The sequence below is a fragment of the Geotrypetes seraphini genome, chromosome 3, assembly GCF_902459505.1.
Source record: "Geotrypetes seraphini chromosome 3, aGeoSer1.1, whole genome shotgun sequence".
NCBI lineage: Eukaryota > Metazoa > Chordata > Amphibia > Gymnophiona > Dermophiidae > Geotrypetes > Geotrypetes seraphini.
Window position 1 is genome coordinate 109,816,858 of NC_047086.1, and position 18,199 is coordinate 109,835,056.

Sequence of the window (18,199 nt, forward strand, 5' to 3'; positions counted from 1 at the left end):
TATGGAGGAAACATAGTGGTAGGCATATAGAGGGATGATACTGGACAAAAGTGTAGACAAAGGAACACACGGGGATGCTGGACAGAACCGCAAGGCACAGGCGGAATAGAAATCACTAATGTAATGTAATGTAAGACAGAAGGGATAGAGGAGAGATGCTGAACAAGTTAAATTGTAAACTCTTCCGAGCTGGGACCATCTATAAATGTCAAAATGTACAATGTTCAACACTATATAAGTGATAAGTAGTAGTAGTAGGATAGATGTCAAAAGACAGGAGATCCTAGAAACAGAGTTTAGAAGAAACAGAGAAAAGCAGAAGAGAGCCATAGGGACCAATGCAAAGATTAGACAAAGAAGGTATAAAAAAAACCCAATTTTTTCTGAATGTATTAATTTTAATATGTTAGCTTAGGAAAATGTGCATCTTTTGATATCTTGCATTTATGTTTCTATTTCTATTACCATGACAGGTTTTCTATATAGATCTGGAATGTGTTTGCTTTTTGTAGGGTTTGTTTACTGGAGCTCTGAAGGCATTCCTCCTCCTCTCCCCTCCATTAGTCCCTTTCACCTTGGGAGAGATAGTATTACAGGGGACACATCTTATATTTTTTCACCTGAGGTCCTGCTGTGGCCTAGACCTGTAACATTACTGACAACATTCACTTGCCCTCATGAGAGGTTTTCGATATTTTATTTTTAAAAAGGACAAATTTTAGCCTGTTTGGAATGGTAATAAGATTTCTATTTATTGATTCATAAAGCACCTTTAAATACTGCGCATAGGAGTGCTGAAAAGTCCTGAAGTTTAAAACCAATTTACTAAGGCTTTGCTAACAGAAAGACAAAGGCTGGTTGGTACTCATTATCATATCCCACCATCTCACTCTTTACTATCATACCCAATGGTGTTGTTTACATATTTTAATCTTATGCTTCCAATGTTGAAACCATTCATGATAAATGTGGACAGTATCTATATTGTGTTTTTATTGTTCTTAAAATTTTGAATAAACTACAACTGAAGGTCTGAGGACATTGAGTTTCCACAGTCTTGTTTGTTTGGAATCCCAATGTTGAAACCACCATATATCCTGTAAATCTCCTCCTGGAGTCCTGGAACAGTGAGCTAGATTATTGTGCCAGTTCCACCTGACCTTTGGCTCTTCATCCTGCGAGGGGGTTACTCAAAGAAGCAGGGACTTATTGCCTTACTATGATGCCTCCTTCCATCATCTCTTTCAGTTTTTAACCAAAATCAAACTGGAGATATATCAGTGGAATGTAAACTTAAAACATAGATTTCTAGACTGAAGGGAAGCTGTTTGGATCTCAAGAAAACAAATGTTTTACCAGTGGAACTGTGTTGTTGACTGACTTCTATGTCTGTTTACTTTTAAAATGTCTTCTGGCATTTCTCACCACCAGAAATAAAGTAAATTTTATACATCTCAAAACGCGCCTGCAATATTGTTCTCAGCTTCCAGTGGATTTCTCCAGGAATTTCCATCCTTGCTTTGAACAATAAAGGAAGTTTACAAATGAAGAATAGTTTTTAACAGCCTTAGCGACGCTTTGATTCCATTTCTTTGATATAGTCACCTATGAAGAAAAATAAAGAAGTACAGATGAAATTGTCTGTGTTTTATAAAGCATTAAGGACATGCAGATACTCTGGACTAACACAAGTATAAGAACAGTATATATAAGAATCTAATGAGATGTCAGCTAAGATAGACCAGTGGTTCATCAAGCTCAGCATCCTTTCTCTAAGAGTGTTCACTTTGACTCACTTGCAATAATTCATTAGATACTAATTGGAAACACTATTCCCTATCACTCGTTCCCAGAAGTTTAAGGATCTATCTTCCAGAAACACACCCAAACCTTTTTTAAACTCAGCTATACTATGAGCATTGACCACATTCTTTAGCAAGCAGTGCCATACCAAGGGCTGTGAGACTTAAGTGGTGCAAAACAGGGTGCAAAACTTGCTCCCAGTTCACCATGTCCTCTCACTGATACTGGCAAAGTAGGTGGAGCACAAGCTAGAGGCAGACCAAAACTGCTTTTTTCAGTTTCAGACAAAACCAAATCTACTACCAAAACTGTCTAACCACTTTCAGCCAAAACCAAAAGTGCAGCTGAAACTTATCACCTAGTTTCAGCTGAAACAGAAAAGTAAAGTTTGGTTGTGTGAATGCAAACCTATGAGGCCCACTGGGGATTGTCAGAACTTGCAATCTACAGCCCTCTACTAAATCCACAGATTATTCCCAGGAACTGCAAGCACAGGCCGACAATGTAGGGTTACCAGATGTCAGGATTTACCCAGACATGTCCCCTTTTTAGAGGATTGTTTTGGTGTCTGGATGGTTTCCTGGACTAGAGAGAGTTTTTGACTTGTTCTCTCCAGTCCAGCCCTCACCCCAGAGTTGGGAGTTCCTCTGTCCTCAGTACCTCCTCTGGCACTGTAATATCACAAAACTTCAGATATCACAAAACTTCAGGCAACCAGCAACATTAGCAACAGGATCTTGCTTTTGTCAGCCTGCCCTGGAAGCCTTCACTCTGCAGCACTTCTTGTTCCTGTGTAGGCGGGACACTGCAGAGCGAATGCTTCCAGGGCAGGCTGATGGCAGCAGGATCCTGTTGCCATCTGCTTGAAGTTTTGAAAATGCAGCACTGGCTGACTTTGCGACACATTAGAAGTGACTTCTGATGACATATCTCCACAGAGAGTCTAATTCCTAATGAGTTTATCATCCCAAATTTACAAATTTAAATTTCTGCTAAACCTTTGTATCAAACACACACACAAAAAGAGTAATTCCTCCCTTCCAGACTACTTTACAATCCCTTATGGTCTAGTCAGGGCACAAGTGATCCTCAGTCGCTATTGTCCATGTCAGTTCTATTCTCAAAATGGCTACCATTATCTCTTGTGGCAGTCTTGCAAGATTGCCACTAGAGGTCATGGCAGCCATTTTGAGAGCAGAGCCAGCATGGGCAAGAGTAACTGGGAATCACTCCTACCCTACCTACACCCTAGACTGATAGGGATTGTAAGATAGGCCTGAGGGAAGCTCCATGGTTAGATTTCCACTCCTCCTAGAGCTCTCAGTAAGGAAACTGTGGAAACTCCAACACTGCTAACTCAAACTGAAAGTGGGCAGGGGGAAAGGCAATTCCTGTTTAGAAGGAAGAGGGAGGGAAACAAACAGGACAAAGAACAAATTTTCAGCTTCCACTGAAACCAAAATCATGGCCTTAAACTTGGGTGAATCTTTTCATAAGGTCAATTCATAAATTACAAATAATTAAGTGACAGCTGAACTTGACAAAGTAATTATAAGCATAGACCTGCATGCTTCTACTGTATATCAACAGTATGCTTGGGCACGTAAAACAGATGGTTGAAATAGCACAGTTACTTACCGTAACAGGTGTTATCCAGGGACAGCAGGCAGCTATTCTCACATATGGGGTGATGTCATCCGATGGAGCCCCGAAGTGGACGCCTTACATGCAGACTTGCTTGAAGAAACTAGAAGTTTCGAGTCGCCTGCATCGCGCATGCATGAGTGCCTTCCCACCCAGTGCACCGGGCGCATCTCCCCAGTTCAGATAGCTAGCAGAGAAGCCAACCAGGGGAGGTGAGTGGATTGTGAGAATAGCTGCCTGCTGTCCCTGGATAACACCTGTTACGGTAAGTAACTGTGCTTTATCCCAGGACAAGCAGGCAGGCTATTCTCACATGTGGGTGACCTCCAAGCTAACCAGAATGGGATGGTGGGAGTGTTGGCAACTTAGGAGAATAAATTTTGTAACACTGTTTGGCCAAACTGTCCATCCCGTCTGGAGAAAGTATCCAGACAGTAGTGAAGGTATGAACTGAGGACCAAGTAGCAGCCTTGCAAATTTCCTAGGTGTAGGAATAGGTGTAGATCTGAGGAAAGCTACTGAAGCTGCCATTGCCCTGACTTTATGGGCTGTGACTTTACTGTGAAAGGGTAATCCAGCCTGGGCATAGCAGAACGAGATACAAGCCGCCATTCAGTTGGAGATGGTACGCTTAGAGATAGGATGTCCCAACTTGTATGGATCGAAGGAGGCAAAAAGTTGAGGAGCAGTTCTGTGTGATTTGGTGTGTTCCGAGTAGAAGGCCAAAGCATGTTTACAGTCCAGAGTATGAAAAGCTGATTCTCCAGGGTGATAATGAGGCTTCGGAAGAAACACTGGAAGTACAATGGATTGGTTGAGATGAAATTCTGAGACCACTTTAGGCAGGAATTTTGGATGAGTACGAAGAACCACCTTATCATGATGGAACTCAGTGAAAGGTGGGTCAGTAACTAAAGCTTGCAGTTCACTGACATGTCAAGCAGAAGTGAGAGCAATGAGAAACACCACTTTCCAAGTGAGATACTTCAGATGAGCCTTATCAATTGGTTCAAATGGAGGCTTCATGAGTTGAGAAAGGACAACATTGAGGTCCCAAACCACAGGAGGCGGTTTGAGAGGAGGGTTGACATTGAAAAGTCCTTTCATGAATCTGGAAACCACTGGATGAGCAGAGAGGGGTTTCCCTTCAATAGGCTGATGGAAAGCCGCAATTGCACTGACATGGACTCGGATAGATGTAGACTTGAGACCAGAATTGGATAAGTGCAACAGGTAGTCCAAAACAGAAGATAAGGAAGAATGCTGAGGCTCCTTATGATGAGAAAAACACCATGTAGAAAATCTAGTCTATTTTTGGTGATAGCATTGTCTAGTTGTAAGCTTTCTAGAAGCTTCTAAAACATCTCTGACAGATTGAGAAACTGAAGAGAGGTTATGTTGAGAGGTACCAGGCTGTCAGGTGTAGAGACTACAGGTTGGGATGAAGCAGAGATCCCTGACTCTGTGTAAGCAGAGAAGGAGAAACTGGTAGAAGGTACGGCTCCCTGCTGCTGAGTTGAAGTAGAAGGGAGTACCAGGGTTGTCTTGGCCATCGAGGAGCGATTAGAATCATGGTGGCATGATCGTTCTTTAACTTGACCAGAGTCTTGAGAATGAGAGGGAATGGAGGAAATGCGTAGAGGAAAAGATTCGTCCATTCCAGAAGAAAAGCATCTGCCTCGAGGCGGTGAGGAGAGTATATCCTGGAGCAGAACTGAGGCAGTTTGTAGTTGTGGGGAGCTGCAAAGAGGTCTATCTGTGGCATGCCCCACTGTGAAAAAATGTGGTGAAGAGGCGAGGAATGGAGAGTCCATTCGTGAGGTTGCAGGAGACGACTCAAGTTGTCCGCTAAGCAATTCTTCGCCCCTTGAATGTAGCTTTGAGGAAGGTGTTGTGACTGATTGCTCAGTCCCAAACGTCCAGAGCTTCTTGGCAAAGGGAGGGAGACCCTGTCCCTCCTTGTTTGTTGACATAATACATGGCAACCTGGTTGTCCGTGCGAATGAGGACTACTATGTTGTAAAGGAGATGTTGAAAAGCATGGAGAGCTTTGAGGATCGCTCTGAGTTCCAACTGATTGATATGACACTGACGATCCGTCCTGGTCCAGAGGCCTTGAGTACAGAGACCATTGATATGAGCGCCCCAAGCGTAGATCGAAGAGTCTGTTGTGAGGACCTTCTGATGAGGGGGCGTTTGAAAAATCAAGCCTCTGGAAAGATTGGAAGAGAGCTTCCACCAACGGAGAGACTTCTTGAAGGAAGGAGTGACTGAAATGTGTCGGGAAGGAGGGTCACAAACTTGCGTCCATTGAGATGCCAGGGTCCACTGAGGTATTCTGAGGTGAAGTCTGGCAAAAGGAGTCATGTGTACTGTGGAGGCCATGGGATCCAGAAGAACCATGTGTCTTGCTGAAATGGAAGAGCGGGAAGACACTGTGAGACAAAGTTGTAGAAGAGCCTCCAGACGTTGTTGAGGAATGCTCTGAGCTGGACAGTGTCCAAAACAGCTCCAGTGAATTGCAGATTCTGTGAGGGCTGAAGTTGAGATTTGGGAAAGTTGATTTCGAATCCCAAACTTTGTATGAACCAGATAGTCCGTTGAGTCGCTACAATAACCCCTTGAGACGTGGAATCTTTGATGAGCCAGTCGTCTAGGTAGGGGAATACCTGAAGACCATGATTCCGTAGAGCTGCTGCTACCACTACCAGGCACTTGGTGAACACTTGGGAGATGAGGCCAGGCCGAAGGGTAGAACTCTGTATTGGTAATGCAGATTCCCCACCCGAAATCTGAGGTATTGACGGGAGGCCGGATGGATGGGAATATGAGTATAGGCCTCCTTGAGATCCAGAGAGCATAACCAGTCGTTCAGCTCGAGAAGGGGATAAAGAGATGCCAGGGACAATATTCAAAACTTTTCTTTGACTAGAAATTTGTTGAGAGCCCTGAAATCCAGAATGGATCGCAGATCGCCCGTTTTCTTTGGAAAAAGGAAGTAACGGGAGTAGAGCCCCCTGTTCTGCTGTTCCAGGGGAACAGGCTCGATGGCATGTAGATGAAGCAGAGCTTGAGCTTCCTGAAGAAGAAGGGCGGTCTGGGATGGATTGAAAGGATACTCTCTTGGAGGAAGCTCTGGTGGAAGCTGAGTGAAATGAAGAGAGTATCTTTCCCTGATGATGGTAAGTACCCAGAGGCCGGATGTAATTATCGTCCATCGGTGGTAAAAATGATGTAGACGACCTCCGACAGGGGGAAAAGGAGACAGAGACAGAACGACGGAGGTTATGCTCTGTTTTAAACAGTCAAAAAGGCTGAGAAGGCTTAGGTGCAGCAGAAGGTTGAGCTTGCTGTTGCTTCTGAGGATGCTGCTTTTTCAAAGGAGGACGAGTATAGGGAGCCGGCTTTGGAGGAAAATGCCTCTGATAGATGACAGGAGGGCGTGCAGGCTTGGGTGGAGTCGGCTTCAGCTTGGGTCTGACGATGGAAGCAAACGATTTTGCATGGTCAGATAACTTCTTGGTGGCCGCCTCGATGGATTCATCAAAGAGGTCGTTGCCTTGACAAGGAAGATTAGCCAGGCGGTCCTGAAGATTAGAGTCCATGTCAATGGTTCGAAGCCAGACAAGGCGACACATAGCTACTGAGCAAGCAGCCGCTTGGGCAGACAGCTCAAAAGCGTCATAAGATGATTGAAGAAGATAGAGACGCAACTGAGAGAAACTAGCAATTAGTTCTTGAAACTCAAAATGCATTTGATTGTCCATATAAGTCAAAAATTTCGATAGAAGGGAAAGAAGAAATTCAAAATAGGTAATGAAATGAAAATTATAGTTGAGGACCTTAGAGGACATCATAGCATTCTGGTAGATGCGACGTCCAAATTTGTCCATAGTTTTCCCCTCTCTCCCAGGAGGAACTGTGGCATAGACCTTGGAAGGATGGGATCTCTTCAAGGATGATTCAACAAGCAGGGATTGATGAGAAAGCTGCGAGTTGTCAAAGCCCTTGTGATGCACAGATTTATACCTCGAGTCCAACTTACCAGGAACTGCTGGTATGGAAAAAGGAGTCTCCATGCATCGAGCAAAAGTCTGATTTAAAAGCTTATATATTTTTTTTAAATAATTTCTTTATTCATTTTAAATCACACAAGTGTACAGAAATACATCATTTATAACTTCTATATAACACTTGAAATTCTTTCTAATATCATCAGCAAAACATATAACCCTTCCCTCCCACCCTTCCTTAAATATTTCAAACAAAACTTATCATAAACATATTATGAATACTTAATGATTGTATACTTCTAAAACCACCCCCTCCCCCCAGTGTGTACATATAGCTACCAAGGAAAATGATGTCTACTCATTACAATATTTTTCCAATGGCCTCCAGATCTTTATAAAATTATTATAAATACCTTTCTGCATAGCAATTACTCTTTCCGTCTTATATATATGGCATAATGAGTTCCACCAAAATGTATAGTTAAGATTAGTATAGTTTTTCCAATTATTGGTAATATGATCAATAAAAGTTTGTTATTATGCGAAGAAATTTTACTTTTTTTCCTCACAGATATACCAAACAGAACAGTATCATAAGATAACGCAACATGGTTTTCTAATAGACAATTTACTTGAGTCCAAACTGAATTCCAAAATAGCATAATACAGGGACAATAAAAAAAGTAAATGATCCAACGTCCCCGCTTCCAGATTACAGTGCCAGCATCTATTAGATTTAGAGCAATCTAACTTTTGTAAACGAACTGGGGTCCAAAACGCTCTATGCAACAAAAAGAACCAGGTTTGCCTCATATATGCAGACACTGTACATCTCATTCTCCAAGACCAAATTTGCGTCCATTGAGATGCAGAAATTTGCTGCTTAATCTCAATGCTCCAAATGTCTCTAAGACCAGTTTTTTATTCACATATCCAGATATTAATTTATACCACAATGCGGCTTGATGTCCCAAGAAGTCTGCTTGAAAGCATGGGAACTCCATACTGTATTGATTATTCAAATTTTTCCATTCAGGGAACCCCACCTGAATAGCCTGCTTCAGCTGCAACCATTTAAAACTTTGTGATTTATTCAGACCAAATTTATGTTGTAGCTGTGAAAAATCAAGCAGCTTACCATTTGAAATAACATCATTCAGAATTCGAATACCTGCAATAATCCAGTTCTTCCATAAGATTTTAGATCTGCCAATTTGAATCTTGGAGTTTATTTATAAAGATTGATTCGTTGATTTATTTATTGGAATAGGTGTTAAATTACTAATGTATTTTAATGTTTTCCATGTGTCAGATAAAATTCTGTTTTCTTTGTATTTTCTAGATAATTTAATACTAGGAACATGAGCTAAATTTAAAGGAAACAAAAGACGCCATTCTAAATATAACCAATCAGGTGCATTATCAATGAATTCTGGGAGGATTCAATACATACCTTGATGCAAAATATAGGCTTGATGATACCTATAAAAATTTGGAAAATTTACCCCACCCTCCTCAATTGGCTTTTGAAGAGAAACTAAAGCAATTCTAGGCATTTTACCAAGCCAAAGAAACTTCGTAAGGATACCATTAAGCTTTTTGTAAAAGGACTCCTGAAAAAAAATTGGTATTAGAGAATGACACGGTGGAGGTTACCCGCGGCTAGCCGCGTTTAGCCGCAGGTAACCCGCCGAAACGGGGAAGAAAAAATAGTGGCCTCGATGGGGACAAGGCCATTCACCGCCCCGTGGAGCAGTGAATGGACTTGTCTCCGCAGTGAGGCAAGCAAGGATCGCGCGGTCCCCATCCGGCCATCTACCTCCCTCCACCTCACCTTTGAATTGAAGAGCACTGTTCCTCAATCGCCGGTTGAATTTCTGCCGGTCTGCGCGAAAAAAGAAAAAAAAAAGCCTCTCCTTTTCCCCTGCTCTCAGTTGCAGCCGACAGGAAGTCTTTCCGACGTCAATTCTGACGTCGGAGAGGACGTTCTGGGCCAGCCAATCGCTGCCTGGCTGGCCCAGAATGTCCTCTCCGACTTCAGAATTGAGTCAGAAAGAAGACTTCTGGCTTTAGCAGCTGCAGCATGGCGGTAAGAGAAGGGGAAAAGGAGGGAGGCTTTTTTTTTTTTTTTTTTGAGCGGCAGAGAGGCAGCAGGTTGGCTTTGGCTAGAGAGGGAGAAAGGTAGACAGGCAGGCAGGCTTTGGGGGTGGGGTTGGACAAAGTGTGGAAGGCAATGAGAGGGACATAGGAAGGAGGCACTAGGGGTACTAAAGACATGGGAAGGAGGCACTGGGGGCACTAAAGACATGGGAAGGAGGCACTGGGGGCACTAAAGACAGGAAGGGGCACTAAGGACATGGGAAGGAGGCACTGGGGGCACTAAAGACATGGGAAGGAGGCACTAAGGACATGGGAAGGAGGCACTGGGGGCACTAAAGACATGGGAAGGAGGCACCGGGGGCACTAAAGACATGGGAAGGAGGCACCGGGGGCACTAAGGACATAGGAAGGAAAGAGGGAGGGAATAGAAAGGGACAATTCTTGGGCCTGAGTGCAGAAAGAAAGAAATGAAAGAAAGGATACACAGACAGAAGGAAACGCAACCAGAGACTCATGAAATCAATCACCAGACAGCAAAAGTAGGAAAAATGATTTTATTTTCAATTTAATGATCAAAATGTGTCATTTTTGAGAATTTATAACTGCTGTCTATATTTTGCACTATATTTGTCTATTTTTCTAAAGTTACTGAGGTGACTGAGCTTGCGGAGATGGGGAGGAAACAGGGTTTTAAAATTTTAGTCCTAGTAGTTTGCCGGTCCACAAAATAATTCTTTTATTTCTGCCGGTCCATGGGTGTAAAAAGGTTGAAAAACAGTGATGTAGAGTATGCCGGCTTTCTTTTTTGCCCAGCCGCACGCATGGCTGCTCGAGTTGATCAATCTTCTCCTCTCTTGCAACTTCCTGTTTCCGGTTGCGTCAGAGGAGAATATTGAACAAATGAGCAGCCGCGCGTGCGGCTGGGCGAAAAAGAAAGCCGGCATACTCTACAATACATCTAAGGTGAGGTGGAGGGAGGGAGATGGCGGAACGCTGCAATCGGTCGGGTGTCTGCTGTTTTTGTATCACTGCCTGCCTGCGCTCATGTTCCAGATCCTCCTGCATTTTTAGTGTGCACAATTGACAAGATTCGAGCTATATGGGGACACGCCATTGCAAGGGAAGACAAGTCAATTGATTTATTTTATGTTCTGTTTTTACTACAGGGCAGAGGCACTGAAACAGATTCTCAATGCAGTAGTAGTAGTGGCAGGACTTTCTTCTGTCTTCATGGTGTTTCGCAGTACTGAGGCTTATATGGATGCTGCGGGGTCGGTGACGGGGCGGTGAATGGGATGGCAGTGGCGGTGACAGGGCGGTGAAAGGGATGGTGGTGACGGGGCTGTGAAGGGAACGGCGGTGACGGGGCGGTGCAGGGAACGGCAGTGATGGGGCGGTGCAGAGGATGGTGGGCTGGTGACTGGGAAAGATTTTTTCCCCGTGTCATTCTCTAATTGGTGTCATACTCATTTGATAACATACTACAGGCAGTATCATCATCTTAATAGTTTGAACTCTCCCCCACCAAAAAAGATGTAAAGGATTCCATTGCTCACATAACTCTGTAACTCTTTTTAATAAAAGTTTTTCATTCTCTTTTACTGTATCATCAAGAGTATTTTTTTATCATAATACCTAAATATTTTAATCCATCATCCTTCCATATAAATGGAAAAGAATCAAATAATCTTTTAGAACAATGCACATTTAGAGGAAGAATTTCAGGCATACTCCAATTTATTTTGTATCCTGAAAATTTACCAAATGTATCAATCAATTCTAACAAACATGGGATGGTAGTTTCTGGATTTCTCAAATAAAACAGAATGTCATCTGCATATGCTGAAACTTTATATTCCCAATCTGAATGAGGAATACCCTGTATCCCCTTTGCTTGTTGAATGGCTAGTAATAAGGGTTCTAATACAACATCAAACAGCAAAGGAGATAAAGGACAGCCTTGTCTAACTCCTCTCTGCAAATTAAAACTCTCAGATAAATTATTATTAATATTCAATCTTGCAGAAGGGGAGCTATATAATGTTTTAATCATTTGTATAAATCCAGATCCTATACAAAACCAGTCTAATGTTTGATACATAAAATTCCATTCAACTCTATCAAAAGCTTTCTCCGCATCCAAAGATACAGAAAAAGCTGGATCTTTCATATTTTTAGTTAACTTTAACATATGCAACACTAATCTAGAATTATTAGAAGAATGTCTTCTAGCAACAAATCCTGTTTGGTGCATATCAATTATATAAGGGAGAGCCTTAGCTAAGCGTAAAGCCAATATCTTAGCCAAAAGTTTCCCATCTACATTTATTAATGAGATAGGCCTGTAATTTGAAACCAAAGTAGAATCTCTGTTTGGCTTTGGCAACACAATAGTTAATGATTCAGCCAAAGTACCTTTAATACAACCTTTAGTAAGTTGCGACTGATATAAATTTAACAAATGAGGTAAAAGAGTAATTTGAAATGATTTATAGAATTCTACTGTGAAACCATCACCACCTGGAGCGGATCCAACTCTAAGAGACTTCAGTGCTGTTTCTAATTCTTTTAGAGATATAGGCTCATCTAAACTCCTTTTTATATGATCAGGAACCTTCGGTCCAATAATTAAGTTTAAAAATTCTAATCCATCTTTTTCCCTGTCATCATAAGGCTCAGAAGAATATAGGTCTTTATAAAATTTTAAAAATTGACTTAATATATTTCCAATCTGATTATGTGTAATACCTTTATCATCTTTAATTGCAACAAAATTGTTCTTTCTTTTCTTTGCTTTAAGATAATTAGCCAATAATCTCCCTGCCTTATTTGAATTTCCATAATACATAGTTTGTTTGGAGAACAAATCTTTCCTAATTAATTTTGAAGATAATTCATTATATTTACCTTTTGCTTTTAAAAGAGCCTGTAAAGTGTTATGCTCCCATTTAGTGATCAATTTAGATTCTAATAATTTAATTTCCTTTTCCAATTCAGCATATTGCTTTTTAAATTGTTTTCTAATATAAGCAGAATATGAAATTATAGAACCTCTCATAGTAGCCTTAAAAGCATCCCATAAATTTTCCATGGAAACATCTTCAGTTGAATTAAAATGGAAAAATTCACTAATTTGTATTTATTTTGAAATCTTCAAGGAATTTTGCATCCACAATCTCCAAACAGGTCTACTATACTCTTGTTGATCTAATTGTATCTCAATCCATACACCCGCATGATCAGATACAATAATTGGATCTATGGAAGCTGTAAACACTTGTTGAACTATTTGAGTGGAGACAAAAATATAATCTATTCTTGAAAAAGACTTATGAATCAGTGAACAAAAGGAAAATTCCTGATCATTAAAATGAAGAATACGCCAAATATCTTTTAAATTACATGAATGAACCAAATTATCTAACCCTAAAGATTTTATATTTCTACATGGTTTTTTATCTATTAAAGGATCCATAATAGCATTAAAATCTCCAGCCACCACTATTTTAGAAGCAGCCAGTGGGAATATCAACCTCTGTAATGATTTAAAGAATTCCTGTTGACCTAAATTAGGGGCGTAAATATTTAACAAAGTCAGGGTATTATTTCCCATACTCATATCTATTAATTGAAAATTGGCAGTATATTTTTTTTATTAAAAAGAATAGCTACCCCTGCTTTTTTTCCTACTGTAGGGGCAAAAAAACATTTCTTCACCCAACCCCCTTCCAATTTCTTTGATTCCACCATATTCAGATGGGACTCTTGAATATAGTAGACATCAGCCCTCTGTTTTTTCAAATAAGCTAATATTTTTTTTCTTTTGATCTGGTGATTAAGGCCATTAACATTAAGTGAAAAAACTTTAAAAGTCATCATGGTAATTAAAACAATATTATTATTTGAAAACATGAAACAAATAAATTTTGATCTCATAAGCAGACACCATTTTCCTTAATTTAAGCTCTTGAGACTGAACACTACCCCATTTTAACCCACCACATTCCCCCCTTCCCCCATCCCAACCCCCCTAAAGAATGATAAATGTGTAAACTTGAAAACACACATATTTGATCAGGTAAAGAGAATTACCCCCATAGAAAAAATCAAAAACAATTGAAGCTTATGAAGAGGAAGCTTGAGACTCTTAGCCGGAGGCTGAGGGAGACGCATGACTTCTAGATATTCCTTAGAATATTTGGAGCCAGTATCTAATTTCACATCCAAATCCAGAGCCATCTGTCGCAAAAAAAGACGAAAAGGATAGCTGATCTGGAAAGGCTTGGTCTCGAGAAGGACTCGAGGACGTCGAGGTAGCTTGTGTCGAAGAAGAAGCTTCGGCATGGAAAAAAGCATTGAAGGAACCTAGTGACTTAGACGAGGCAACTGAGACCGGAACATCCTTGAGGTCCGGCATCGGAGACCTCGACTGAGGAGTCGGTGGTCTGGTCAAGGTCGGAGTAGAACGAGACTTCAAAGAAAAGGGAATATTCTGCAAAGAACGATGCCTGGAAGAATGCCTCGATGAAGGCCTCGAACGATGATGAGAGCTGTGTCTAGAACCAGATCTCGAGGATCAAGGAGACTTCGCCTCGGAGACACATGGAGCCGAGGCCAACGTGTGAATAGGGCTAGAGGCTGTAGATCGAAGCTCCACAGGCTTGGAAGAAGAACCTCGATGCACTCGCAAAGACTCTGCTCCTTGCTGAGAGTGTGAGGATTCTTGTCGAAGCACTCGCAAAGAATCTACTCCCTGCATTTCGTGCTTGGATGGCAGACCAGACACTCGCAGAGACTCTGCTCTCTGCGAAGAGTGTGAAGGCCCCGGCTGGGACATAGAAAGCGGCTCAACCTCACGGGAGTCTGCTAAATGCCCATGCAGGATAATAGGAAGCAGTTTAGGACCCATAATGGTAAGGTATTGAAGGAACTGCTTCTCTAATATGGTCTGGAAAGAAGCTGGCAAGGTGGGTTCCGCGTCTGAAACCGGCGCACCTGCCTTGGCTGGAGGTTCCTTTGAGGTAGTAGTCTTGGACACTTTAATCACCACTGGTGGAAACAGGGGAAGATACAGCAGATGACATCAAAGCAAGAGCCGCTGCAAACAATGAAGGTTTGATGAGGCTCGAGGTGGAAGCAGGAGGCACCGAAGGAGCATCGATGGAAGTCGAGGTCGAAGACGCCTTCGAAGTCGAGGGATCAGATGGAGACTTCATGTCGAAGAGCTGATCCACCAAAATGCAACGAAGCTTAAAAGCTCGAGGTTGAAGTGTTAGGCAAGGTGTGCACGAAGTTGGACGATGTTTCGGCCCAAGGCACTTGAGGAAGCGTCTGTGAGAGTCTGTAAGGGAGATCGTGCACCTACACTTGCTACACTTCTTAAATCCTGTAGCTGGCTGTGACATAGGCCGAAAAATAGCCGCCGCAAAGTCGAAGCACGCGGGCTGCAGCCGAGCAGCCCGTCCCGGAGAATGAATGGAAGATAAGAAATTTTTTTTTTTTTTTAAAAACAAATGAAAACAGCGATTCGTGAATAAAAAGACACAAACAGCGGTCGAAGAGAAGGCAAAGTGAATGAAGTTGAATGCAGAGAGTCAAAGATGGACTTCTCAGCTCCGCGGAAAACTAAGAACTGAGGAGACGCGCCCAGTGCACTGGGCGGGAAGGCACTCGCGCATGCGCGGTGCAGGCGACTCGAAACTTCTAGTTTCTTCAAGCAAGTCTGCTTGTGAGGCGTCCACATCGGGGCTCCGTCGGATGACGTCACCCCACATGTGAGAATAGCCTGCCTGCATGTCCTGGGATAAATGTAGATATGGAAACAGAATGTTCTAAGCTAGACAGAATCTAGCTAGAAGGTTGTGTATAAGTGTAGCTTGACAAAAACAATTTCTGTTGTAAATAATAGCATAACAACAGTACAATTTTACAAAGGCGCACTAGCGTTTTAACGCACGTAATAGCGCACGCTAAATCCTCAGACACACTAGCCGCTACCGCCTCCTCTTGAGCAGGCGGTAGTTTTTGCCCAGCGCAGGGGTTAGCCCATGATGAAAAGTCGCACGTGTTAACCCCGCTAGCGCGGCTTTGTAAAAGGAGCCCTAAATGTCTGCAAAATATAGAGTTAGAACAATGAGGTAAACTTTGGTTTCTTACCAAATTTCTCCACAGCTTCCACACACACACTTGGATACATGCCTTCAGCATAAGTGGCAACCAGGATACAGTTCACTGTTTTTACTGCTACAAATCCTTGGTTTTCCTTAAAAAAAACCCATTACACATTAGAAGATGATCAGAGTTTCTAATTAATTAGTGGCCACAGATGTAGAAATTGTATTGTTTAGGGGCATTAGACAAATGGCATAATGCTAGCATAGTGTATTACCCTAATCCCTGATCATAGTTGGTTTTAAATAAGGGTTGTGAACCTTGGGCAAGTGGGAGCTAGTAGTATTTTGAATGTGGGCTTAAGTTGTGGGATACCACTGAAGAAATAATGAACTGTGGGAATTGAAAAGGCATCCTGGTATAAAACTGGTTGCTGGCTGACCTTGAGATAACGGAGAAGCACTCTCCTCACGTCCAGTAAAGCCAAACCTTTGTCCTTTTTCTTTATGCCTGAGGCATGGAACGTCAAAAGCTGGACGTCCTGATTTACATGGAAGGCCAAAACCACTTTTGGTAGACAGGAAGGAACAGTGTGTAGATAGTAGAGACACTCCTGCCTCCATAAATCTGAGGAAAGGCTCTCTCATGATAGGGCCTGAAACTCCATAACCGATCTCATCGATGCGATAGCCACTAGGAAAACTGCCCTGACTGTAAGATCAACCAGAGAAGCATTTTGTAAGGATTCATATGGGGCCTGTAAAACAATATTAAGATTCCATGTAGGGACTGATTGTTGCACAGGAGGAAGCAGTCGCAACACTCCCTCAGGATGGGTAGCTAAGGATCCTTTCTCCACATGAGCTCTAAAGAACAAGAGGCCCGCCACCTACACCTTGAAAAAAACAGTCGCTAGGCCATTTTCAAGACTGTCCTGAAGGAATGACAGGATTACCGATATAGGAGCCATAAACGACTGAGAGGCACCAGAGAGCAAAGCTGGTTCAGTTGATCAGGGCTTACCCTGCCGTTCAGCTGATCATGGCTCCGAAGAGCAGGAGGCAGAAAGGAAGGAAAGAGCAGAGGGAGCCTGTTGTGATAGGAGGGATGGTGGGGGAAGGAACTGTGCCTAGCATTTTGCTTTTCTGAGCAGGCACAAGGCACAGTTCCTCTCCTCTTTTACCGAGCTACTCGGCACAATTAGCATACATATGATTTGCATGCTATTGTACTGAGCATAGCACGGCAAAAGAAAAATGCTCCCAACCCAGCTTTCATTGTTGGGTTGCCCGGAGCTTTGTACATCTTCCACTGAGTAAGGATTTTCTCATGGTGCATTCTGGGTATAAATTTGGCATAGTCGTAAAGTGATTAAGTCCTGAGGAAGAGCTGCTGGCTATCATAGCATACTACATAATTTAAACTAAATTATTTCAAGCATTTACAAACACTAAACCACATATACATCTAAATTCAGTTGGATTGTCTCCACAAAATCCCTTGAAGCAGTATCTCATAATTTAACTCTGATCAAACACAAATTATAGATGACCATCTCAGTACACATTTTAAATCTTGCAAAATGTTTTAAAACCCTGTCAAATATACCAATAAGGCTAACACACAATCCCTGCACTGCAAAACACTATGCAAAAACTTGTGCAAAAACACACTCAGAAGCTTACCATACTAAACCCTACTATAACAGCAGTAACTCCCAAGACTCAAAGAGCAAAAACATTATTCCTGAAAAGGTATCACTTACTCCTGGGGAAATTTTGCACACTTTTATTTGTAATTTTCTTGTGCAGAATTCCCCTATTATAAGGGATGGCTTCTTCCCCCACCCCACCTCGCAGGCATGAAATACCCGCACTATCACCACCACAGAAATTTCCCTCCTCAAGTTCCACCTTCCCATCTCTCTCTTACCTTGTATCCCTCCCCCTTGTAAGTTCAGCCCCCAATTTTTGTCCCCCTCTTGCATCCCCTTTTTGTTGACCTGTTATCTACCCTCTAGCAGCACTCTGCCTTCTCAAGTTCTCTCTCCCCATCCTTCAGCCTTCACTGCCATCTCTACATTCTCCCCTAACTCCCAGCAAGGCCCCTGTTCTAGCCATCCCCAAGCTCTCTCTCCCTGCTCCCAGGCAAACCCTCACCTTACTTTTCTTTGCTCCAATCCAACAGCACACACTCCATCCACTTTTTGTCAGCCCTCCCCTTTTTCATGGCATACCCCTCTTTCGCATTTCTCCAGCTCTCCACCCATATCACATATCCTCCATCCACTTTTCTCTAGCCCCCCCCTCTCATTGGCACACACCACCCTATCCACCTTTCTCCAGCCCTCCTCCCCCATAGCATCCACAACCCCATGAACCTTCCTGCAGAGCTCCACCCCTTCCCATAGCGTGTGCACACATATTCTTCATTCACCTTTTATCAAGCCCACTCCACAATCCATCCACACTTTTCCAACCACTCCCATCCCTCTCTCCCTGCACACACACATTACTCCAGCGGGGCAA

At 42.5% G+C, this 18,199-nt stretch overlaps 1 protein-coding gene across 10 annotated transcripts in view; it reads right to left on the reverse strand.

Moving 5' to 3' along the window:
• Positions 1–709: 709 nt before the first annotated feature.
• Positions 710–18,199, reverse strand: part of PFN4 (profilin family member 4) — a 32,794-nt gene continuing 15,304 nt past the window's right edge. For all 10 annotated transcript variants that reach the window (XM_033938750.1, XM_033938756.1, XM_033938754.1 and 7 more), the window contains exons 4-5: positions 15,717–15,822; positions 710–1,605 (exon numbers count right to left, since the gene is read on the reverse strand). In XM_033938750.1, the coding sequence (XP_033794641.1) occupies positions 1,568–1,605; positions 15,717–15,822 (144 nt within the window). In that variant the 3' untranslated portion in view covers positions 710–1,567. The remainder of the gene's footprint in view (positions 1,606–15,716; positions 15,823–18,199) is intronic.